This window comes from Petromyzon marinus, unplaced genomic scaffold (assembly GCF_048934315.1).
Source record: "Petromyzon marinus isolate PM22_M1 ecotype Great Lakes invasive population unplaced genomic scaffold, UKy_Petmar_22M1.pri1.0 PM_Scaffold_8, whole genome shotgun sequence".
NCBI classification, from domain to species: Eukaryota; Metazoa; Chordata; class Hyperoartia; order Petromyzontiformes; family Petromyzontidae; genus Petromyzon; species Petromyzon marinus.
Window position 1 is genome coordinate 1,350,530 of NW_027423688.1, and position 26,078 is coordinate 1,376,607.

Genomic DNA, 26,078 nt, shown 5'->3' on the forward strand with positions numbered 1-26,078 from the left:
CACAGAGAGACTCACACACACACAGACTCACACAGATAGACTCACACACACACAGAGAGTCACACACACACAGACTCATATAGAAAGCCTCACACACACACAGACTCGCACAGAGAGACTCACACCACCACCGCCACCACTCACCCACAGCCCGGTTCCACTCCTGCTCTGGGGTCGGTCCGCGTCTCTCTAACGGCCAAACTGCCAGTCGGAAGCACGTGGCGCGAGACGCGGGGGTGGTCCAAGGTAACCACGCCCCCGTGACGTCAGAGCCATGAGCTCCTCCCCCTCACACCTGAGCTCCTCCCCCCCTGCCCCCCCTCGCGACCACGCCCCATGGTCCGCCATTTCCCTCCCCCTCGCTACCCCCCTGCCCCCCCTGCCCCTCCTCGTGACCCCCCTTCCCCCCCCGCCCCTCCACATTCGCAACCCCCCATGCCCCTTCACAACCCCCCATGCCCCCTCACAACCCCCCATGCCCCCTCACAACCCCCCATGCCCCCCCTTTTTCTCCACCTAACGAACCCCCTCTATGCTCCCCCTCACCCCCCCCCTTGCTCCCCCATGCCCCCCCTTGCGACCCGCCCCCTCACCCCCCATGCCCCGCCCCCCTCCCCCGCTGCTACTTCCGCTTAGGCCGGGGCCGAGTGGAGGCGGCGCGCGCTGTGGATTGTGGGTGGCGAGCGGCTGATTTGGATTCCCGCTCACGGCCACCGTCAGTGGCTCGCGAAAGCTTCTGAAGCGGCGGCTCGCTGGGCCTCCTCTACGTCGACTCAGCCTGAAGGTGAGAACCTCGCGCGGTGTGTCCACATCAGCAGTGGCGGCGGCGGCGGTGGGGGGAGACAAAGGAGGCGCCTGGCCCACAGCCGTCACGTTCTGCTGAGTTCACGGCGCTGCTTCAAGCAGAGCTCGGCCCTGCTGCTGCTGTTGAGAGGCACTCCCAGAGGGCCGTGTGGCTGATGGGAATTATAGTTGTGGTTAAATTATAGTTGTGGTTACAGTTGTTGGTCGTGGTTATTGTTGTGTGGTTGTTATTGTGGTGGTTGTGCAGGTGGTGGCACACGAGTTAACCCATAGCACCAGGGTCTAGCACTCCTCTTGTACCTAGCCAGGCAGAGCAGTCAACCCATGGCACCTGAGTCTGGCCCGTGGCCTCCTCCTGCACTTAGCCTGGCACAGCCGTCAAACCTTGGCACCTGAGTTATTGTGGGGACATCACCGCCACGTAGTGGTGAATGGCGACTGTTGATGTGTGTGGGCTTGTGTGTGAGTATGATGGTGAATGCGTGAGTATCATGGTGAGTATCATGGTGAGTGTATCATGGTTAGTTAGTAATACTGAGTGTGAGTTTGACTAATTCTCCCTCTCGCTGTCTCGGCTTTCCCCCCTAACTACCTCGCCTGGTGTACAGGAGGTTGTGGGTTCGACCCCGACGCTGATGCCTGCTGTATATTTGGAGTTTGCGTGTCTCTGTCTCTCCCCGTGGTCGTGTGGACTTTTTCTCCGGGTCCTCCGGTTTTTCCCTCCACATTTAGAAACATTCGTTTAAAGTTTTGACTTAAAACTTTAGTGACTGTGATGATGAGCCACTTCGTTAAGCTATCATTGGTGCCAAGTCGCTTCTGAAAAAGAGATGTTTAGCTGAGTGGACCTTAGTCTAGTTTTCTCTCTCCTTCCCGAGCACAAGAACAAGCAGGAGCAGGGGTAGGAGCATTCTCCACTTAGTGGTGGTGACGACACCACGGCGCTTGTGCCAGGATATGTGCACCACAGATATCCATCACATAGAGACCCATAGAGTCATCACACATAGACCTATACACTCACCACGCACATACCCTCAGACTTGCACAGAGAACCATAGACTCACCACAGAGACCCATAGACTAATCAGACAGAGAACCACAGACTCAAACAGATCCACAGACTCGCACAGAGCCTTATAGACTCACCAAACAGAGACATAAACTCACCAGACAGATACCCATAGACTCAATCGTACCCATACTCACACAGAGACCCATAGACTCACCACAGAAACCCATAGACTCAGAGAGAGACCCATAGACTCACCATACAGACCCATAGAATCACCACATAGAGACCCATAGAGTCATACAAAAACGCATAGACTCACCACACAGAGAACCACCGAATCAAACAGACTCGCACAGAGCCCTATAGACTCATAAAACAGAGACACATAAACTCACCACACAGAGACCCACAGACTCTCACAGAAACCCATAGACTCACCACACACAGATCCATCGACTCACAGAGAGACCCAAGGGCTCGCGTGTGTGGTTATTTAGTTGAAGGTGGAGGGGGATTACCAGCCCCTTGCACCCATCCAGAACTCCCTGTTGCCACTGTGTGGCTGCGAGGCGACGTGAGGTTTACAGCTGGTCAGGTTTGGCGCCCCCCCCCCCCCCAAAATAGCATTTCTCACAACCACCACTGCGTTATCGACCGTCGCCATTCGCCAATAAGTGACAGTGACGTCACCACGGCGCCTGTGCCAGGCCAGGTGCACTTTGAAGCCACGTGAAGTGTCGAAGGCTCGCTGACCGGAGGTCCTGGAACAGACCCAGGTGCCATGGGTTGGCTGACTGAGATGACTGGCAGATGCACCACCTGTTCCCTGTACTGTGCCAAATTGCTGCATATTTATCATCCGGTGTTCCGCTCGTTGTTGTGAGCGTCACTCCTCTGTTGTTGGTGGAGGGCGACTGTCTCCAACTGCCCAGTATAAGCGTCCTTCACGAGCCTCCCTCGCAGAGGCCGATCCCGACACCGCTGGTACCAGTCGTCGGCAAAGCCCACTCAGCTCCACATCCTCCCGTACCGCATCAGTCCACCTCCACTCCAGCCCATGGCGTGCCCGCCCATCTACTCTCAACCACTTACACCACATATTCGTTAACGATGCGCACCCTAATCTGCCACTACAGTTGTGTGCAGGGTGTTGTGATGTCACGTAGTTAGACGTTTCTCCTGGTCCCCCCCCTCCGTTATAACGCGCCGTCTATCTATGGCCTCGTCGCATTGGCCTTCATGGACGAGTGGTGATGGTGAAAGATGATTCAGCGGTGGACACTGAATTACCGGGGCCCCATTTAACGTTCAGGTGACACGGGGCACGGTACGTGAAGAACCTCTTATCTGTCCTGTAAGCAGACTCCTCTGCGTGGGATATTTAACACCTCTTAATGCACAGACAACAGCCAACTCAGCCTTGCCTGCCGGAGGAGCTCGCTGATGATCGGACAGTGTCCAGATCTCTCAAGGATCTGTGAGCTACTCGCACACAAAGATCCCCCGTGTAGCCTTTAACAGACTGTTGGGGCAAGTGCTTTATAACATCATCAAAGGGGCGCTGCAATATGATGCAATCAAAATCACCGATCAGAGATTTTCCTATATATTGTCTTTGTTGATCGTGAATCGAGACTAATTGTATTGATTCCACTCAATCGATCTGGCAGCAAGCTCAAAATGTCCGATTTTATCTGCAATATTCTGCATTTCACAGATCATTCAAAGCAACGGTATTGATGCCCGATTTGTATGAGTGGGTGGGTGGCAGGGTGAGTGGGTTTGTGAGTGGGTGAGTGAGTGTGTGGGTGGCTTTAGTAGTTGAGCGGGTGGGTGAGTCAGATAATGAGGCACCGCAGTGGTGAGATGTTAACTCCCTCGCCCAGAATACAGGATGTAATCAATTCGATCCCGACCCTGAAGCTGTATATTTGGAGTTTTCATCTTCTTCCGTGGTCGCGTCGATTTTTTTGATTCCTTGGGGTTTGTTTTACATGTAGGCTTTCGCGACCAATATTATCCATAATAGAGGTTTTTTTTTGGGTTAGATCGCGTAAATATATAAATGTGTCGTTAAAACCCACCACCACCCGACACAGCCAACTAGTAAGGGTTGTCACGTAATCAGAACATGCCAATTTATCACTAGTACAGCACACCGGTGTGTTGGAGAGTCAAGCCACAACATTTACAATCTGAGTACAACGTTTCGCCAGTAATTACAACTAGCTTCATCAGGCGACAGCCAGATTTGTGGAGAAGTTAGTCTGTTTCGTTCCTTATAAAGAGGCATAGATGTGGTGACCAAACTTTGGCGCTCTTGATGCAAAGTGGGGAGGGGGGGGGAGATTAATGAGTCAACGTACATTATGCATGCGCATTATGCGAACCCTTTGCGCTTGTCCTTCCGGTCCATTGTGTGCATTAAAATAGCCGGGTTTTCCCTCCGCATTTAAAATCAACATGCGTTTAAAGGCTTTGAATGCAATAAATGTTTACGTGATAAGCCACTTCGTCGACCTATTATTTGTAATCAGGTCACTTGATATACCTCTGTGGGCCTTACCTGGTAAAATAAAAAAAATTGTTTAGTTTCAGTTTATTGGATGGTTGAGTGGGTAGGTGGGATTTTGAGTGCGTGGGTGTGTCAGTTGGAGATTGAGTGGGTGTCAGGGTGAGTGGGTGGGTAAATTGGTGAGTGAGTGAGTGTGTTTGAGATCCAGTGGGTGGGTTTGTGTGAGTGGGTGGGTGAGTAGGTGGCTGAGCCGGAGAGTGGAGTGCCATGGTGGCGAGATGTTAACTGCCTCGTCTTTTATAAACTAGGTCATGGGTTCGATCCCGACCCTGACGTCTGTATATTTAGAGTGAGTGGGTGTGTAGGTGGGTGCATAGGTAAGTTCTTGAGTGAGTGGCTTGGTGTGTTGATGAGTCAGTGGGTTAGTGAGTGAGTGAGTGGGTTTGTGAGTGGGTGAGTGAGTGTGTGGGTGGCTTTAGTAGTTGAGTTGGTGGGTGAGTCAGATAATGAGGCGCCACAGTGGCGAGATGTTAACTCCCTCGCTTGGTATATTGGAGTTCGTAGGTTCCCCCCAACCCTAAAGCCTGTATACATTTGGAGTTTGCATCTTCTCCCCATGGTCGGGTGGAATTTTCTCCGGGTTCTCCGGGTTGTCCCTCCGTATTTAGAAACATGCATTTATAGAATTTGGCTGCTATAACGTTCTACGTGAAAAGCCACTTCATTGAACTGTTATTTGTGGTCACGTGGCTTCTGAAAAATATCTATTTTGCTGTGGGCCTGACCTGGTAAAATAAAAAAAATATTTTTAAAATGTAGTTTAGTGTGTGGATAATTGGGTGGGTGGGTGGGTGGGCAAGTGCATGGGTGAGTGCCTGGGTGGGTTTATGGGTACTGAGTGGCTGGGTGAGTCAGTGCCTGGATGCATGTGACGGTGGGTGTTTAAGTGAGTGGGTGACTGTGTGGGTTAGTGGGTGGGAGAGTCATATAGTGGGGGGCCACAGTGGCGATATGTTAACTACCTCGCCTCGTATACAGAAGGTTGTGGGTTCGATCCTGACCCTAATGCCTGTATATTTCCCTCCACATTTAGAAACATGTATTTAGAGGAGTTAGTTGCTATAAATGTATACATGATAAGCCTCTTTTTTGAGCTATAATTTTTGGCGATGGTGCTTCTGAAAACAATATTCATAGCTCAGTGGGCCTTACCTGGTAAAATAAACCTGGTTGAGTTAGTGGGTGGTTGAGTTAATGGGTAGTTTAATTATTGGGTGGCTTTATTATTGTTTGGTTGAGTGATGGGTGGGTGGATGATTAGTTATTTGGGTAGTGGGTGATTTGGTGAGTCGGTGAGTGGCTGAGGGAGTGGGAGGTGGTTGGGTGAGTGTGTGGGTTAGAAATGGAGTGGGTGGCAGGGTGAGTGGATGTGTAAGTGGGTGAGTGAGTAGGTGAGTGGCTGGGTAATTAGGTGAGTGGCTCGGTAAATAATTGAGCAGCTGGGCGAGTAGGTGAGTGTATGGGTGAGTGTGGGTGGGTATGTGGTTGGGTGAATGAGTGTGTGGGAAGGAGGTTAGGTGGGTAGTGGGTGGGTTATACATTGAGTGAGTGCGTTAGTGACTGGGTGAGTGAGTGGGTGGGTTAGCGATTGAGTGGCTCGGTGAGTGAGTGCTGGGTCGGTGAGTGGGTGAGTAGGTGAGTGTGTGGGTGTTAGTGGGTGGGCGATTGATGGGGTGGGTGTGTGAGTGAGGAGATGGGTGGGTGGGTTGGTGAGTGCATGAGGGAGTAAGTGGGTGGTTGGGCGTGTGCATAAGTGAGTGGGTCAGTGAGTGGGTGTGTGGGTGTGTGTAGATTAGTTTGGTATGAGATTGAGTGGGATGCTGGGTGAGTGGTTGAGAAGATAGGTGGGCAAGTTAATGAGTGAGTGGGTGGGTGAGCGGAGGGGTGAGTGACGGGTTGGGTGAGTGAATGGGTGAGTGACGGCTGGGTGGGTAATTTAACATGGGAAGTTGAGTGGGTAAGTTAGCGTGTAAGTGAGTGGATGGTTGAGTCAGAGAGTGAGGCGCCAAGGTGGTGAGATGTTCACTATTTTGCCTAGTATACAGGAGGTGGTGGATTCGATCCCGATCCTGTCGCCTGTATATTTGGAGTTTGTAAGTTCTCACCCGTGGTCGCCTGGATTTTGTTCTAGATCCTCAGGGTTTTCCCTCTGCATTTAGAAGCAACATGCGTTTAGAGGATTTGGCTGCAATAAATGTATCTGTGATAAGCCACTCGTATATCTATCATTTGTAGCCAGGTCTATTCTGAAAAGGATCTATATAGCTCAATGGGTCTTGCCTGGTGAAATAAAAAGTAAATTTCGGTTTAAAGCTTTCATGACTGCAAGGATTCATCTTCTTGGTTCTTTCGGTAAAGTCACGTAGAATGGTAATAAAATAATAAAATAAAATAAGACAATAAAATTCTCACGACGTTTTGGCCACAACACAAGTGGCCTTCTTCAAGTGAAGAGACAGGTCTGTCCGGAAGACAGAGCTTGAATGAACGCTGACATGCAAGGACCGCGTCTATTAAGCTGTGTGGGCGGAGTTAATATATGAATTTGCATGTTACCTGCATCACCTCCGGAGAGGAGGAGGGAGGGGGCTGGGAACACAGGCAGAGAGGAAACAAGAAAAGGGGCAAGTGCAACAGCCAAGGTGCGCTGTTGTGTCCTGAGTTGCCTTATGACTATGCTGTAAACTGGACTACTATATAATACAATATTATACCTTCCAATCTAAACTACATGGTATAACATCATATCATAGACAAATTCCACTTTTGAATTATGCAATACGTTACTTTACACTACCCTATACTTTAGATTATAAACTATTAGACTTGTGATATTACATTATGTCTTATTCTTTGAACCCAACTATATACCACACTGATGTATATTCATTATGCAATTACGATGCTATATATTGCCTTATGAGTTATGTTAAACATTACAATGTTATACTATTAATTATTATACTACATGTTGTAAACCATACCATTGACCGTGGTGTAAGAAGTATTAAGAGGCAGTGCCAGCGAAAGGGCTGCGGTCTGAAAATCACCATAAAATACAATCAATTAAGAACCGAAATGGTTTAAAACATCTTTCCAATGGTTACTAAGCCAGAATCCATCTTCTCGGTTGAAATTGTCTCTGTGCTTGTATATGTGGATGGCCTCATGAACGAATCTCTCATGGTAGCCGGTTGGCTTGCAAAGAACCTCTGTCTTGGAGAAGTCAATGTCATGTGAGCCCACTGAATTATAACAGTGATCTGCCACGGCAGAGGCGTTCGTCCTACCGTGTTTCATGTCTGCTTTATGTTCGCGGATGGGGTCCGATATATGTCGTATGGTTTCTCCAATGTAGCTGCTACCACAGAGGCACTTTAGTTTGTAAACGCCCGGGTACTGTATGTCTGGAACCACATCCTTTACAGATGGAACCAGATCACGGATTTTTTGTACTGTGTTGAATCGGACCTGGATCTTGTGTTTATTCAGGATTTTGGAGATATTTTTGTGACCCCCGCAATGTACAGTGAGGGAAAAAAGTATTTGATCCTCTGCTGATTTTGTACGTTTGCCCACTGACAAAGAAATTATCAGTCTATAATTTTAATGGTCGGTTTATTTGTGGTGAAGGTTGTTTTGAAAACGAGCTATGTAGCTCATTGGGCCTCACCTGGTAAAATAAACATAATTCATTGTGTAGGTGAGTGAGCAGTGTGTGAGTGAGTGCATACGTGTGTAGGTGAGTGGGCGGTGGGTGAGTGAGATATTGGGTTAGAGATATAGTAGTGGGTGGCTTGCTGAGTGGGTGAGTGGCTCGGTGGTTAAGTTAGTGGGTGGTTTAATTAATAGGTGATTTAGTTTGTGAGTGGTTGAATTATTGGGTGGTTGACTGATGGGTGGGTGAATAATTCCGTGGTAATGGGTGAGTAGATGAGTGGGCGGGTGGTTGGGTGAGTGGGGGATTAGAAATTGAGTGGATTGCAGGGTAAGTGGATGTGTAAGTGGGGTGGGTAAGTAGATGAGTGGCTGAGGGAGTGGGCAGCTGGTTGGGTGAGTGGGTGGGTTAGAAATTGAGTGGGTGGCAGGGTCAGTTGATGTGTAAGTACTGGGTGAGAAGGTGAGTGGCTCATTGAGTAAGTGAGTGGATGGGCGAGTAGGTGAGTGGATGGATGAGGGAGTGAGTGGGTGGGTGAATTAGTGGGTGGGTGAGTGGATGTTTGGGTGGGTGGATGAGTGAGTGTGTGGGTAGGTGGTTAGGTGGTTAGTGTGTGCGTTAGAAGTTGAGTGGGTTAGTACCTGAGTGAGTGAGTCGGCGGGTGGGTTGGTGAGTTCGTTGTTGGATGAGTGGGTGAGTATTAGTGGGTAGGTATGTAGGTGAGTGATTGACTGTATGGGTGGGTGAGTGAGTGAAGAGATGGGTAGGTGGGTTGGTTGGTGGGTGCGTGAGTGAGTGAGTAAGTGGGTGCGTGAGTGCATAAATGGCTAGGTGAGTGAGTTTGTGGGTATGAGATTGCGTGGGTGGTTGGGTGAGTGGTTGAGAATTAATTTTGATGAGTTAGTGGGTGGGTGAGTTGGTGAGTGAGTGGTTGGGTTAGCGTATGGGTAAGTGAGCAAGTGGTTGGGTGAGTGTGTGGGGTAGTGAGTGATTGAATAAGTGGGTGAGTGAGGGGCTGGGTGGTTGGCTTGGGTAGTGAGATTGTGGGTGGGTAAGTGAGTGGGTGAATGGGTGTATTGGTCGGTGAGTGTGTGAGTAAGTTAGTCGGCACATGATTGAGCGGGTGGCTGGCTGAGTGCGGGAGAAGATGGGTGGGTGAGTTAGTGGGTAGGTGAGTTGGTGCGTGGTTGGGTGAGTGAGGGAGTGACTGGTGGGTGGGTAAGTTAATGTGGGAGGTTGAGTGGGTGAGTTAGTGTGTAATTGGGTGAGCGGGTCAGAGAGAGGGGTGCCACTATGGTGAGATATTAACTACCTCACTGAGTATACAGGAAATCGTGTATTCGATTCTGACCCTGCTGCCTGTATATTATGAGTTTTAATGTTTTGCCTGTGTCCTCGTGGATCTTTCTCCGGGTCCTCCAGATTTATCCCTCCACATTTAGAGTCAAGATTTGTTTAGACGATTTGGCTGCACTAAATGTCAGCTTGATAAGCCACTTCGTTCACGTATCAGTTGTAGCCAGATCACTTCTAAAATGTTTTATATAGCTCTGTGGTGCTTACCTGTTAAAATACAAAATAGTTTAGTTGTAGTTTATTGGATGGGTGATTGGGTAGGTGGGTAGTTCGGTGCGTGGGTGGGTTAGAGGTTGGGTAGGTGGCAGGATGAGTGGGTGGGTGAGTAGATAAGTGGCTGGTGAGCAGGTGGGTGGGTGAGTGCATGAGTTATAGATTAAGTGGGTGGATGGGTCAGTGTGTGATTTGGGGCATGAATAGGTGAGTGGGTGGGTTAGTGGAGTGTTGAGTGAGTGGGTCGTTGAGTTAGTGAGTGGGGGGTATGCAGGTGGGTTCGTAGGTAAGTGGTTAAGTGAGTGGCTGGGTGTGTTGATGAGTGAGTGGGTTTCGCGATTGAGTGGGTGCCAGGGTGATTGGGTTCATGAGTGCTTTGGCTGGGTGTTTGAGTGGTTGGGTGGGAGGCTGAGTCAGAGTGGAGCGCCAGGGTATCAGAATGTTAACTCCCTCGCCATTTGTATAGGACGTCGTGGGTTCGATCCCGATCGTGACGCCTGTATATTTGGAGTTTGCATGTTCTCCCTGTGGTTGCATGGATTTTTCTCTGGGACCTCAGAGTTTTTCATGTATATTTAGAAATATACATTTAGAGGCTTTGGCTGCTATAAATGTCCACGTGATAAGCCACTTCTTTGAGCTATCATTTGTTTGCCATGTCATTTCCGACAAGGATCTGTATAGCTCAGTGGGCCTTACCTGGTGAATTTAAAATAATTCAATTGTAGTTGAACTATTTTAAGTGAATAGGTGGATGAGTGGGTCGGTGGGTTGGTGAGTAGCTGGTTTAGTAAGTGAGAGGTTGGATGAGTGGGTGGGTGGTTGAGTTGTTGGTTTAGAGATTCGGTACGTGGCAGGGTGAGTGAGTGGGTGGGTGGCTTTACCAGTGGGTGGGTGGGTGGATAAGTCAGAGAATGGGGCGCCATGGTGGCTAGGAGATGTTAACTACCTCGCCTGGTATATTGAACTTCGTAGGTTCGATCCCGACCTTGACGCCTGCTGTATATTTGAAGTTTGCATGTTTTCCCCGTGGTCGTGCAGGTTTTTCTCCAGTTTCTCCAGTTTTTCCCTGCACATTTAGAAACATGAGTATTTTGAGCATTTGGCTGCTATAAATTTCCATGTGATAAGCCACTTCGTTAGGCTATCATTTGTGGCCAGGTCGGTTCTGAAAAATAGCTCTGGTAAAATAAAAAATGGTTTCATTTATAGTCTACATAGGATTGACTTCCCAGGAAGTAACACTCATTGTATAAACCCCAGAAGAATATTGTTTTGAGTCACCCAAACCAGAATGTGAACTGATATATTCGTATTTTCAAGCGAGGTTCTCGGCCACAGACCACCTGGACAAATATGATGTAGTTTAGTTTGCATATGAATTATTACTTGGGGTTTGTTGACATGATAAAGTTAATGTTTTCTTTGACATGTCTATTGTGGTGTACACTCTGACAGGGGCTCAGGCTTGTTGGGGCAGCATCTGGCTGAAATGCACCTTCACAACAGGAAGATTGGAGAGAGCTTCACAAGGAAGAGAAAACTATCGGTATTGAATCATGAAAATGTAAAACATGTGGAAAACTAGGCCCACCGATCCAACCCTAGCATCATGTCAACTATGTATTATGTTGACATTCCTTCGCACTGAGAGTAGGCATGCTAATCGGATCTAATGAATATGTGTAAACAGGCGATTTGTGTGTAAACAAACACACATTTCATACAGCTGTTTATTAATCGTAAAAATCAAGCGATTGAGCTAGTGAATGAGATAGACACATGCTGTCATTATTTCATACATGAACACAACTAGCCAGCCAGCAGTCATGCTTTTCCACACCTAATCACATTCATCTCTTTGTTTTAGCCATCTTTGTGATGAAGGGAACTGTATTGTTCATGTGTGTGCAATGTACTTTTCAGAATATGAATTATGTTGGGTAATATATGAATTATGGCTATTAAAAGTATCTGTATTTAAGTCCATCAGGGCAAACTCTTCTGCAAAGGAGACTTAGAGCATTCAACATTGCGTCCCTTTATATTTTTGCTAATCGCAATATTTTTCGATTTAAAGCTTTCGTGACTGCAGGGATTCATATGCTTGGTTCTTTCGGTAAAGTCACGTGGAAGGGAAATAATAAAATAATACAAATAAAACATTATATAATAAAATTTTCACGAAGTTTCGACCACAACGCAAGCAGACGTCCTCAGATGAAGAAACAGAGCTGTCGGAAAGACAGCGTCTTAATGAACACTGGGCAGTGAACACTGGGCAGTGTTCATTAAGACGCTGTCTTTCCGACAGCTCTGTTTCTTCACCTGAGGACGGCTGCTTGCGTTGTGGCCGAAATGTCGTGAGAATTTTATTATATTATGTTTTATTTGTATTATTTCCCTTCTACGTGACTTTGCCGAAAGAACCAAGAATATAATCGCAATATGTTCAGGAGATAAATGTCAAGGTCTGCTAGCCAAAAGAAGGCTTTAGGAGAGAGTTAATGTAGTTTTGCTATTCATTCATTAAAGGGCAATAGAGTAAATGCTAAAATAAATGTTTCCAGCTAATTTTTTTATATACGCTAGATTTACAAGTCTATAATGTACAGAAAATACCATGGTTGGCCAGACCATCGCTCGGCATCTGCATGTGGCTCCTGGGCAGTTCAAGTGTGGCTCTGCAGAGGCGCTGCTAATTTGTAACTCTTCAATTTAACTTTATATGAAGTGAGAACAATCTGGTATCGGAGGCAGGCCATGAGTACTCCCAGGGCACTGAGATTTCTAAACTCAAAATTCCACAGCCAGTCAACACGAGTCAACTTCTGTATGGCTAATCTTTATCTCTTGTGGCTCCCGTGGCCATCTAAAGATTATGGTATGCTGCTGGTAGGGTCAGGAAAGTTGGTCACCCTTGGTATATGCGTTGATGATTTTGTGCAATGTTCAGCTGCTCCGTCACGACAGGGGTCCCAGTCAGTTTGAGACTGCTAAATTAAGGTTCTCATGTGCTTTACAGATTTTGATACAAATTTCAGTCTTGAATTTCTCCCAACAGGTATGGACCCTGGGCAGGAGGATGTAGAGTATGTGGGTTTCATACGGCTATATGCTGTGGTTACATCCCACATGTGATCTCCGCTTTAAAGTCATGAAACTGGTTGTAGCCCATTTAAATTTTAATATACCCGTTTAACACGTAGGCTTTCGCGGCCAATATCCATAATATCGGTTTTTTTGGGTTGGATCGTTGAAATAGAAATTTGTCGTTATACCCGCCACCGACACAGCCAATTCGTAAGGTTTGTCACATAAACAGAACATTCCAATTCGTGAAGGGCTCACAAGTGACGTCATCACATCTATCCCTCCAAGGAATGAAACAGGAGGATTTCTCTACGAATTTGGCTGTCCACCTAATGATGATAGTTGTAAATACTGGCGAAACGTCATACTCAGATTGTAAATGTTGTGGATTTTCTCTCCAACACTTCGGTTTGCTGTACTAGTAGCGGATTGGCATGTTCCGTTTACGTGACAACCTTACAAATTGGCTGTTAGGTGGTGGTAGGTTTAACGGCTCATTTATTTTTATGCGATCTAACCCAGAAAAAAGCATATTATAGATTTAATATACCCTTTTGTTGAAGGACAGCCTGGGTGACCAAAGTTTTATAGGAGCGGCAATAATGTTTACTTGATTAAATTAGTTTTATCATGGAGCGGTAAAATCAGCTGTTGTTCAGATGTCAGTCTAATTAGTATTACATCGTAGAAATATGAGAGTCCTTTGTGTAATAGTCTATTAACCACTGATGATGGTAACATTGGTTTAAGGTTACATTTTAAGAACTAGATTGACGTACATTTTTTCTTGCATAAGTACACAAATTTATAAAACAGTATATTTGATGAAAAAATGCATATATTTTCTTCAATTGCACAGAGTTGTACCTTTGATAACAGGGCACACAGTTACAACTGACATCACCAGATGTCACTCAAGTTCCCTCAGAGATCGATCTTGCATAACCAGTGTTCACGTAATCAGTTATGTTTTCGCTAATTACCAATTACACTCAGCCGGGTTTGACAGACTTGTATGAATGTATGTTGCACTTCCTTTCCACCGTACATAGCCAACCGTGCTAAACGGAGGTGCGGGAATTAAGCGCAGAACCTATCGTTAGGATCAATGCTGTTGTAATTTTTTATGAGGATATCAATTGGTGGCTAGAATGAGATGTTCAAAGACTACAGCATGATAATCGGTACATAACATGAGTGTCGAATTATGTCTTAAGAATTACCCAGCCATTTGTACATAAAATTCAACGTTTCTGGGTGACCGTGTTCTTCATTGCAAGGCCCGCGGGCCGGTGGCAGTCCCTGGTGTCCTTTTTACTGCGACCCCTGACGTGCAGTCCCCGACAATACACACAAGTGAAAACACCCCATCATGCTGTCAAACCCCCCAATGGTTTCAAATGTGAGATGGCTCTTTCACTGATAATGTCTTATTCGCGAAAGTGGCCCGCCTCCGAAAATGAGTGAATATCACTGTTTTAGGTCAAGGATTGGCCAAATAAAGTAGGTATTATTTGCTTATGTTTTTAAATGTCTGTAATAAAACTATATTTATGCCACCAGCTGAATGAGTGGCAGGAGGACTGGGTGACGTTCTTCTCACGGCAGCGACTGCAGCTTCAGCTGGACATGATAGAGAAGGACTACGGTGAACGGGAAACCCGCGAGCTCTGGTCTCGGCTTCAGGTTCGTAAGCCGTTTCACTCTCGCCCTTAACCCTTTCCTGTTCCGAGACGACTGCTCATTTCAGGATGGGTCTCGTTCACCACCGAATCTCGGAACGCGCAAGTGGTTCAGCGGTAATTTTTTTTAGAGAGGCATAGCGCCGTTGTTTTTAAAGACATTGTACTCGCCGCAGAGCACCGTAGCGACAGGACAGCACTCTATTATAGCTGGTACCAAACTGTGCTACACACCTTCCCGCACGGCCTTGTGGGATCCTCGGTACCGATAAAGTTATTTAATATTTACTTCCTATTACGTTCCGATGACGTACACGAGATTCAGCGGTGAACGGGATGCACCCCGCAACTTGCAGTCATCTCGGAGCAGGAAAGAGTTAATACATGCAGCAGTGTAGCTCATCATGTGCACAGCCATATGGGAAACCCATTTGATCGCAGTGGGTTTTCGAGGTGACTTTAAAGGTAAAGTGGTGTTTCACACGCAGGCTTTCGCGACCAATATTATTCATGATAAAGTTTTTTTTGGCTTAGATAGCGTAAGTGTAAATGCGTCGTACACCCACATCCACCCAACACAGCCCATTAGTAATGTTTCTGACATGAACAGAACGTGCCATTTATGTTATTGCTCGGCACTCTGGTGTGTTAGAGAGGAAACGCAGAACATTTTCAAACGAGTACGACCTTTCGCTGGTGATTACACCCAGCATCATCAAGCAGTTGCCAGAAGCGTTCTGGCTTCTGGCAATTGCCTAATGGCAATTGGAGTGGGTGTACGACGCATGTAAATTTATGCGATCTAACTCTAAAAAAACGTTATCATGAATAAAGTGGTGTTGTTTTTTGCGTGGTGTGCAGCTTCGGTTGGGGGAATTTTTCCGGGACGTAGAGGTGGTTCCGGCACTGCTCCACGGTGACCTATGGACTGGGAACGCTGCAGAGATTAATGAAGGGCCCGTCATCTTTGACCCAGCCTCCTTCTATAGGCACTCGGAGTACGAGCTTGCCATCGCTGGGTAAGAAAAAACTACAAACAACCAAAACAATTGCAGCAACTGCCGTTCACTGCCCTGTCTATGGCATGCAAGGTTCATTCGTATAACCTCAGTGTGGCAAGGGCTGGCTCATTAAATAAATAACAGAGACCAGGTAGAGTTGTGGTTGAGATGTCTACATGCTTAGGTCTCCACCCTCTCTATTTGCTAACTTACAAAGACTCATCCTTCCTTGCTAAGGCTTTTTGGGCAAATCCTGTTAAAGCTGATACGGTGCACAAAACACTAGTGGAACGATAAAACTCTTACTTATCCACGGCACTTGAGGATGCTTGAATGTTCCAGAAACACAGTTTGTCGAACAAGGAAGACAAGTTGCCACTGATGTGCTTTACCAGAAATCCAAGCTGAAGATAATTCATTACACGTCAAATGGAATTCAAACCCTCAGAGCTGGGATATGCTTCAGTGAACAAAAACACATTTGACATGATGTTTACTGTGCAGCCATTGGTGACTAAGTTGAGACCACAGCATTCCTGCCCTCAATTCGCAGGAACGTTTGTTGATAGATGGCTCACTGAATTTTGAACGGAGGACCTCAATGGCATTGGCTCGGTGCTCTGACATTGAAATTAACCTCGAGCCACTCAATTTCCTGCATTACGTTGAATTTGTGAAAATGTTGTTCATTGTTATGTTGTTCATACTGGAACAGCAGCATTGTAAGATTTTGAATGTTTGGTGTTGTTTGGGTACAGGATGTTCCAGGAGCTTTAGCTCCACGCTTCACTCATCCTACCACGCTCTCATCCCAAAGTCACAAGGCTTCGGCAAGAGCCAGAAGCTCTAGCAACTCTTCCACTACCTGAACCACTGGAATCACTTTGGGACAGGATACCGAGGGTCATCCATCTCCACCATGCGCAGTCTCCTCAAGTGAATGAACGGTGCAGGAAATCGTGGGCTATGGTGTATGACTATAAAAATTATTATCGGCCATGATATACATTGTTGAATAAAGGCCTTCCCTAAGCCACCACTCAATCTCACAAAACTAGTCCATTTAAATGCTGTGCAATGCCCTAGGCATTCCACGTGAGTGTGACCGGGGGTCCCTTTGTTCCACATCCTGGCCGTGATCTCCACGCGAAAACTGGGTCAGTTAATGTCCGAATCAGAATCTTTAATTAGGCTGGACGAATCTGATGAGCTATGAAGCTCTTTTTTTCACAGATGTCCAGTCGGGGCGAGTCAGAAAGTTACAACAACAAACAACAGTACAAACAGATAGGAGGGCAAAGTAAAGGAACGCGAAGCAAATTTTGACTTAAAACTTTCGTGACTGCAGGAATTCATATTCTTGGTTCTTTCGGTAAAGTCACGTAAATAGAAAACAAAAAACAATAAAATAAAGACCGCTTGTGTTGCGATTGAAACGTCCTGGGTTTTTTGCTTTTATTATTTTCTATTTATTTTTTATTTGTTTTATGTATTTAATTATTTAATTTGAATTTGATTTCTTGTTTTCTATTTACGTGACTTTATTTACATGACTTTACCAAGAATATGAACGCTAAGCAAGTCATGAAATAAAAATATGTAAGAGTTCAAATTGCATTAGTGCATCAATTCCTGCCAAATTTTTTTATCACCAAATGCCATTTTGGGCAATGCAGTATAACAAAAACAATCCCAGATGTTTGGCTAGTACCAGTTACAGTGTATGTTTTTGTTGTTGTTTTGCTATGGGAGTAAACCCATGCAGAGAAAGGGACCAGAATTAGGAAAGCGAAACCAGGCACTCCTTCAGAAGATGCCATGCACGGGCGTGACCACTGCACCACCCTGACGCCCAAACAAATGTAATTCAAATAATCTACAATACTGGCAAATAAACCCTATTAGTGTCAACCGAATATCCGGACAATCTGGCCTGTGTATAGCTGCATCGGTGTTTCTATAAGTCGTATTCAAATTGCCTGCTATGAATAATATTTTAAAGTACAGGTTGCCCACCTCTGGTTTTATTTAACTTACCAGTTGTACTCATTCTGTTTGTCACAGGTAATATGGCAAGGAAAATATTTCGCAGCACGATTAGGACAATTATGGTGACACATGTGACCCCCTCTACACAAGTAACAGTTGAGAGTCAATGCTGTGATGTTGTGCGATTGGTGCAAGCGACCCCATCGTTGTGTTTTAATGTTGAGCAGTTAAACTTGCACTGTTGTGGGGTGAGGTCAAGGCCGATGTCTGCTTGCAGCGGTGTCAAGATGAGCGTTTTGAAGAGGCTCGCGAAGGATGATACTTGGCAGTTGGGTGCAGTCTCCCTCCATTAACAACAGAGGGCAGAGGAGCGACACTCACAACAATTGGCTGAGCACTGGGCGTATACAACGCATGAAGTCGGCAGCAAGTTTATCTCAGGGAGTTGACCCGCACACGACAACTGGGTCTGTCCCGCGTGTTCACGCTATAACGCGGTTGCCTTCATTTAGGGAACGCGCACCGCCATAAGGCGACTTGTGAGCGGTCGACGCCGAACTACTTTCTTGAGCTGCGCGGTTGAGCGAGACGAGACGGTAACGCGGCGGCGTCCCCTCAAGTTGTTTGTAACCCAATTCTGACTGCGCAGTAAGAGGCGGTGGGGGGGTCACCAAGTGACACGCAGCTTGACCGTGGAGTAGACCGCGAGGACGCCAACGTCGCCTAGGCAACGCCGCCCCCCTCTGGCTCTGCCTGCCTCGCTCTGTGCACGTGAGGTGTCAACCACGTGACGCGGGCCACTGCGCGCGTTGCGTCACCGCTCACCGTGGGGGCCCCTCCGCTACGTCCACATCGTACAGTCGCACATTCATTAATAGTCACACTCTTAATCATGTTTATGGTCATCGTCATTAAAGGTGAGTTTAATAATACTACTACACAATGTGTGCATTAATATATACGGCATGAATAAAACGCACCTGTAAATATCCTAAGTAAGTTTGACCTGACATTATTGCACAACAATTGCCCAGCCACCGTGGGATGTTTATCCTCCAATGTGTATCTGGCTCTGACCTGACTTATATAAAAGTGCAGCTCTGCAATTGCTTGGTCACACCACCGCTGGTGAAAAGACCTTCATGAGAGCAAACTCTTTACGAGTATTTGGTCTACTTTTCCATATAACAATAGGTTTTACCCTTTCTGGCAATACAACAGGTGTCAAGATGTTAAAACACCAAACAGAATCCTCATTCAAGGAATCCTGTCTGCATTAACCACACGTACTTGTGGTGAACATTCTTTGAAACTGATTAGTCCACACCAGGAAGGTCCCATATTCTACTTTTCCACGTTGACCAGATGTGTTGGAAGAGCCGGCTGAAAGCCACACTTTGCTGCATCACACACGACTTGCCGATCAGCTGTGGTGTGCCCATTTAGCGACCTCTGGTCTGTGAGTTCAGTTTACTAACCATTAACAGCATGGCAGCTTTCTAATTGGCTTGTGTGACAATTCACCTGTGTCATTATCTCTTGCACTGCCTGAAATAAGTTTTGGCGTAAGGGAGGGAAATTATGACTCACCCACCTGCACCTGCCTTGTGCTCCCAGACACCTAAGGACCTTACTACCGCTGTGAGAAATTGACGGGCGTAGACTGCTGTATGGCGATGATGTATTCACGTCGTTCCTGCTGTTTTCCTCTTTTGCTAGGTGATGCAATTGGTGTGCCAACACCTCCAGATGCAGTTCCTGAAGGACCTGGGCATTCGGGACATGTTCGTTTTGCCTGTGATGAATGAGTTTGTCCGAACACAGGGAAGTCAGCCTGTTCATCGAGGTGCGTTTCCCATGTTTATTTCACTCGATTGGTCGTCTGTTTGCAAGGTCATGCTCTGCCCAGAGGTCACCCACTGAGATTTTTTTTACCGTAACATTACCGTCACTTGGGTTTGGTGATCGATTCAACGGGGCAAAAATATTTGTAAGAAGCGTAAACATGGCAACGTGATCATTGTCAGACCACGGAGAACCTTCAGAATGCCGAGTATGATCTTTAAATTGATCCTGGACTCGTTCGGGGGATATTTGAACAATTTGAATATTGGGGCGATATTGTCTTGCTACGGGTCTGAGTGAGAAGTCTCCCAGCGGTTTTTTGAGTCCATAATCGAGATTTTTGGGTTAGAGCACGTAAACATGCACTCAATGATACACTAAATATGCACTATTTATTTATATATATGCTAAATTATTTTGTTGATATGTAAACTCTGACTTTAACATAGCCACTTCCATGACCAGTTACATGCTAATTCCTCACATTAACATTATGTTAATCTCCCATTTACATGCTAATTTCTGACTTTAACATCCTGCTAATATATCACATTAGCATAGCTACTTCAATGCTAAATCGTTCTGTTGATATGTAAACTCCTTTGTCAAGGTGCTCCGCTCCTCCCACCCAGCTTAAAATACGCTGCCAAGCTTAGCAGTGTTCATTGGAGCGCTGTCTTTCCGACAGCTCTGTTTCTTCACCTGAGGACGGCTGCTTGTGTTGTGGCCGAAACGTCGTGATAATTTTATTTAATAGTTTTTATTTTATTATTTTATTATTTCCCTTCTACTTGACTTTACCGAAAAAACCAAGAAGATGAATCCCTGCAGTCACGAAAGCTTTAAATCGAAAATCAACACACGTGGTACGAAACAAGTATCATATGTTATAAGAATAATATAAACATGCAATATTCACGGCAATGGCAGTGTTGTTCAGCGTGCCCTGCTGTGGAAGCCAGCCACATGAGTTTGATAACCAGTCATGGCTAGTATCAGTGGAAAGCAAAATCTGAACTGGTTCAATGCTTTGCTGACCCAGACTGAGCAGTATGGAGTGCTAATAAGTTAACCGGATGATACATTATTATTTGGCAATGCTGCTGCTGCGTTGGCAGTGGTGCCCAAGAACAATTAACTAAAAAACTCAACACATTAGTCAGTAATGTTGTGGCCTCAATAGACACAACATTATATGCAACGTTTCGGGCCATGGTCCTTCTCCCATTTGTACAATGAAAAAGGGCCATTGCCCAAAAGTCTACATTTTTTCATTTTTATTTAATTTTAAGGTCATTGTTATTGACGAACGTGTTGAGTTACCATGATAATTAAGAACAGATTTTGGTAGAAAGGTCCTGTTACTATGATGAATGTATCCTCTAGACAAACATACAAATTCATCACAGGGTTGCCTAAAGCTTGCCAATAGAAAATAATGCCGATTAAGTTGTGGGCACCCGACATTCACTTGCCCTGCGGCCACTCCCTCAACGACACGAGTCGCATTGACTCAGGGTCCCGCGGGTAGTTCCATGACTCGGTGGTCCAGGAGAGTGGCACGAGCGATGCGGGCATCAGCTGGGCGCCACAAGGGCAGCCATGCTTCGAGTCACTCGCACAGCTCCCTGTTCAGCACGACGTGAACGCATTCCCAGCCTTCTGATCTATGTGGCTTTTCCGAATCAAGCAAATTGTCACTGATAATTTAGCACATTTGCTATGCTATTTAAAAAATATCTAGCGATTCATTTTATATAGCGTCGTTCATGATTATTGCATCTCAGAATTTCTGAGGAGCCAAAGACCAAGCTGGAATATTGCAAGGGAGGTGAGCCTGCACCAACAATTGCCCTGCATTTCTATATATGTTCAGATGTTGCCAGCCAATTAGTGAGTGTGTATATATGTGGAAGGAAACTGGAGCACACAGATAAGTCACTGCTGAGTGCATTAATCACCCTTTGTGAGATTTGACGCAGCATGTAATTAAAATATATTTCCAATTTGTCTTCGGGTGATTTTGTAGGTGTTTGTTTTAAGCAAGAGGAGAGTGGAGTTTTAATGCCATGTCCTGAATGGGCCTTCCATTACAAAGTCCTCATTCAGGATCCCAGTCCCACAACATTTCAAGCCTCCCTCTCAGTTCTACTGCTCTTTGCACTGAACATTTAAACCTACTTATTGGGCCTTCTGATATGCCCTCTTTGGTATCATGACATGCCATTTCCTATACTGGATCATTGTAATCATCGCTCCATCATGCCTCCTTGTCAGTCAGTAAACTTCTAACATTGGTGTCGTGTGTGTCTGTTGCAGGGATACTCTGGGGGGCCCTTTCTTTGCCAGGACTCAAACGGCCGCTGGTTGCTTTCTGGAATCACCAGCTGGGGTGTTGGCTGTGCACGGGCATACCAGCCAGGTGTCTAGCGCACAGTCGCCAAGTTCATGGACTGGATTCACCAGAACATGCAGTAGTCTCTTATACATTTCTGCACAAGCAGAATACTATAGATCAGGGATATAAATATTATGGGAACTAAACATCAAAATAATTAATTAAGGCAATAAATATATTTTTCTAAAACTGATTTAAAGTTAATGTTAAAAGGTTAATTTAATGAGCTGAATGCTATATTTTAACTGCACCATAATGCAAAAAAAAATTCCAAGTGAACACAGATTTTGGGTCAAATCAGAAAAGTATTTTTTTTACATGCGTTGTCAATAGCGTTTTTATCTTTTGGGCTTGCCACACATGTCAACGGGCCTGGCAAAGCAAACATGAGCATGATGTTGGCATTGGCAGGAGATGAAGACAGAGCTTGCTATTTTTCAATGTTGCTTAATTCTTTCAAAACTGACACAATGGACAATGAATGCACTGTCTAAATATTTGGCCCAACCTGATTATACATGCTAGCAAAGTGAGTGTTGTCCAAACTACGTATGATACATTTATATTCTTGTTATATTTTGACCTGGGTCATCAACTCGCATCTCCCATACATTAATTGCCATGGATGTTGAGCAGTAGGGGTACTCAGAGGGGGTCTATTGGCCTTCTAGGGGACCACTGCAATGATCGGGGCATCCAGAAGGGATGATGAGTTCCACAGGGAGAACGTTCTTCATTGCCTTTGAGTGTCCATGGCAAGGTTATTGGTGATTACCTTCACCTCCCCCGGTCAACACAGTCCATGAGTTTGTGAGTTTTGCTTTACTAACGACATGAAAACAAGACTGGTTTGCACAAGGAGCCTGCAAAAATTTTATTTAGAAAACCTCATGAAACGTGATGCATGGCACTTATCTGAGACGCCCCTTATCTGAGACGCCCCTGTGTAAATGGCGTGATATCAAGACCATTATTATCATAGTGAACTACATGACGTGTGTAAGAAAACTATATAAACATCTATTGGAAACATTTCATGAAAATATGTACAAAAATGAACACTTTAATAGTGTTTCATGGTATTCCAAAAATTTAGACATTTGATTGGTTAAGATGGTTTACTCGTTGGGATGATAAATGGCAATGATCCTTCATCATGTAAAAGACTGTAAGCTGCTTTCAAAAATATATATTTTTTGAAGATCGTATTCACACTCTGCAACAGTCTATTTTCCACATCAAACCATAACGTGTCTGTCGACTGCAATTGAAAATTGATGCATGCTTAGTAGCGATCGGGTGAATAAACATTGCAATGTGTCACATGTTCGTGTCTGGGTGGCTTTTGCTTGAGATTAGGGATCTTGTGAAAAAAAGTTATAAGACTTTATATGAAAACCTCCACAGAGGCCGATTTTGACACTGTTGGTACAAGTCATCAGAAAGTCCAATTAGCTCCATCCACATCCTTCTGAACCGCATAATTCCATCTCTCTTCTAGCCTATGACACATCCATTTAGCCCCATCCAGCCAAACAAGCTGTATCATGGGACCTTTTTCCAGAATCAAAGTGTGAAAAATAATAAAAGGTTTTATCCTTTCTGGCAGTAAAGCAGGAAGTGGTGTTAAAATGTTCAAACAACCAATTAGAAACCTGTTGCAAGGAATCAAGTTACTGCATTAACCACACACGTGACTTGTGGTCAATATGCAAACAAACATGCTCTGATAATATTTGAATTGTCTTTGAAACTGATTGGCCTACACCAGAGACAGCCTTCTTTATGACCTTTATGACCTAGTCTCACCACCAGTGTCAGATCAGAGATCGCCAAAAGGGGAACAGTGCAAAGGCAATGCCACACGTATCGGAGCATTTATAGCTAACCACTGCCCACAGCTCCCCAATCACTCGGTGTGCTCACCGCGGTGCCACCACTCCCCCCTCACAATGTGCAAACCACTACGCCACCAATCTCCACATTCTCACAGTGCGCTCACCGCTGCGCCACCGGTCCCCACTCACAGCTAGAATATGAATTAAATGTCCACAGTCATCGTTTTCTGATTTCCGAAATAATACGAGTTGCATTTCATTCAACATTGGGGAGGGGTCTGCCCTTCATTTAAGGCCCTGGCTGCTTACAGAATTGTCACAGACTGTTTTGCCTCAGCAGCTTTCCTCTTTTCTCCTGATGATGATCGAAACGTCGTAGTTTTTTGTTATTTTTAAAAATTATTTTCTCTCAACTTATCTACGTGACTACCGAAAGACCCAAAGAATATGATTTCATGGATGTTTATGAGGTCTGTTGCTGAGGGTTTCAAAGAAGTGGAGGCCTCTCTCAGTACATAAGAGTGAGGGGTTGTAGGTTTCGGCTTGGGTCATGGGTACGGGTTATTTTTTGGCATATTTTATTTTTAAAAAATCGAATTCCAACGTCGTGGATATTGTGATGTTTGGATTATTGACGGTAGAATTAATATTATTGCGAATATTTCTTATATTCTCGTTTTATGCCACTGATTATTGATGTAAAAAATAGGTTCAAATTTAAACGGCATGCAAAGAAGGTTTCAGTTAATTATGAAACAATTCGCAACTGTTGATTTATGTGTTGTAGTGTATGATTGTCTGCTCGACTCAATTTCTGAGGATCTCACGTTTATTTCTATATTATTGTACATTTTACAGTAGTGCTATAAAAATGAAATGAAAAAAATGTTAGCTTTTCACCACAAACAAGGCTACAATGGTTATGATATTGTGATAATTAGATTTTCACCACAAACTAGGCTACAATGGTTATGATGTGATAATTTGATTTTCACCACAAACAAGGCTACAATGGTTATGATATTGTGATAATTAGATTTTCACCACAAACTAGGCTACAATGGTTATGATATTGTGATAATTAAATTTTCACCACAAACTAGGCTACAATGGTTATGATAGTGATAATTAGATTTTCACCACAAACTAGGCTACAATGGTTATGATAGTGATAATTAGATTTTCACCACAAACTAGGCTACAATGGTTATGATATTGTGATAATTTGATTTTCACCACAAACAAGGCTACAATGCTTATGATATTGTGATAATTAGATTTTCATCACAAACAAGGCTACAATGGTTATGATATTGTGATAATTTGATTTTCACCACAAACTAGGCTATAATGGTTATGATATTGTGATAATTTGATTTTCACCACAAACTAGGCTACAATGGTTATGATATTGTGATAATTTGATTTTCTGCCACCAATTTACAATTAGATTCGTTGCTTCGCATATTCCCTGATATTTTGTTTAGACCGCAAGCGTGTATCCATTTAAACTTTTGCTAACTAGCTTGTTTATGTCATCTAGAATATGAATACAATTTTCACCATCATCGTTTTCTTATTTCTGGGACAATTGTGCCCTAAATAATAGGAGTTGCATTACATTCAGATCTTGGCTGATGACGTAGATGAATCCAGTCTGTGATGTCACAGTCATGTGGGAGGTACCTTTGACATCATGATGTCTATGACGTCATGCACCACGTGTCATTCATATTGGAAGAACTGCGTTTATTGGTGGCTGTGTTTCTTGTCTCAGCTAAAATAAGCGTGATATTATTTAGCCTCGTGGTTATTAAAGCCTCCACTACTGTTGATGAAACTGAAATTAATCTCAGCAGTTGTCAGCCTACACATCATTTAACCGGTGAGCCTGAAAGGGGTGGTTTAAGGATTGTTTGCGTGTTAATGGGGTTTATTATTGAGGCTTTCAAGGGTGTGGGGGTCTCACTCACTACATGAGCATGAGGGGTTTGGGGGTTTCGCTCAGCTTATGGTAACGTGTTGTAACAAATACGTTTAAATATATAATTTTAGCAAATGTTATTAGAAAATCAAACTGAAAGGGGTGGTTTAAGGATTGTTTGCGTGTTAATCGGGTTTATTATTGAAGCTTTCAAGGGTGTGGGGGTCTCACTCACTACATGAGCATGAGGGGTTTGGGGGTTTAGCTTAGCTTAAGGTAACGTGTTGTAACAAATACTTTTGAATATACAATTTTAGCATATGTTATCAGAAAATCAAACTGCAATGTCGTGGATATTGTCATTCTTGGATTCTTGACGGTAGAATTAATATTGATGTGGATATTTCTGACATTGTCGTTTTATGTGACTGATTATTGATGTAAAAATTAGTTTCAAATAGAAACGGCATGCAAAAAAGGTGAACATTAATCATTAAACAATTCCCAATTGTTAATTTGTGTTGCAGTGTATGATCATCTGCTTGACACAATTTATGATTTTCTCTTTTATTTCTATAATATTGTAAATGTTACAATAGTTTTTTTTCATAAGATGCCATTTTAAAAATATAATTTTACATTGTCACCTCAAACTAGACTCAAATATTCATAATATTGTGGTAATTG

General features: G+C 44.6%; 1 protein-coding gene across 3 annotated transcripts; it reads left to right on the forward strand.

Moving 5' to 3' along the window:
* Window positions 1–637: 637 nt before the first annotated feature.
* On the forward strand, window positions 638–22,954 carry LOC142923876 (fructosamine-3-kinase-like). 3 transcript variants are annotated; one of them, XR_012940919.1, is made up of 7 exons: window positions 642–784; window positions 11,080–11,170; window positions 14,278–14,400; window positions 15,258–15,415; window positions 16,156–16,344; window positions 19,106–19,232; window positions 21,551–22,954. XR_012940919.1 is itself a non-coding variant. In XM_076064844.1 (5 exons), the coding sequence occupies exons 2-5, from the start codon at window positions 11,114–11,116 to the stop codon at window positions 16,172–16,174; spliced, it is 357 nt and encodes a 118-aa protein (XP_075920959.1). In that variant the 5' UTR covers window positions 642–784; window positions 11,080–11,113; the 3' UTR covers window positions 16,175–17,313. The 3 variants fall into 3 exon arrangements, 1 of the variants encoding a protein (XP_075920959.1); XR_012940920.1 differs by lacking the exon at window positions 16,156–16,344 and having other exon boundaries at window positions 638–784; XM_076064844.1 differs by lacking the exons at window positions 19,106–19,232; window positions 21,551–22,954 and having other exon boundaries at window positions 16,156–17,313.
* Window positions 22,955–26,078: the final 3,124 nt, after the last annotated feature.

Bases quoted from the DNA above. Each gene is read 5' to 3' on its own strand.
- LOC142923876 (XM_076064844.1), top strand. From the start codon at position 11,114: ATGCACCTTCACAACAGGAAGATTGGAGAGAGCTTCACAAGGAAGAGA. The intron at 11,171-14,277 runs GTATTGAATCAT...TTATGCCACCAG, and splicing joins CAAGGAAGAGAAAACTATCG to CTGAATGAGTGGCAGGAGGA. The intron at 14,401-15,257 runs GTTCGTAAGCCG...CGTGGTGTGCAG, and splicing joins AGCTCTGGTCTCGGCTTCAG to CTTCGGTTGGGGGAATTTTT.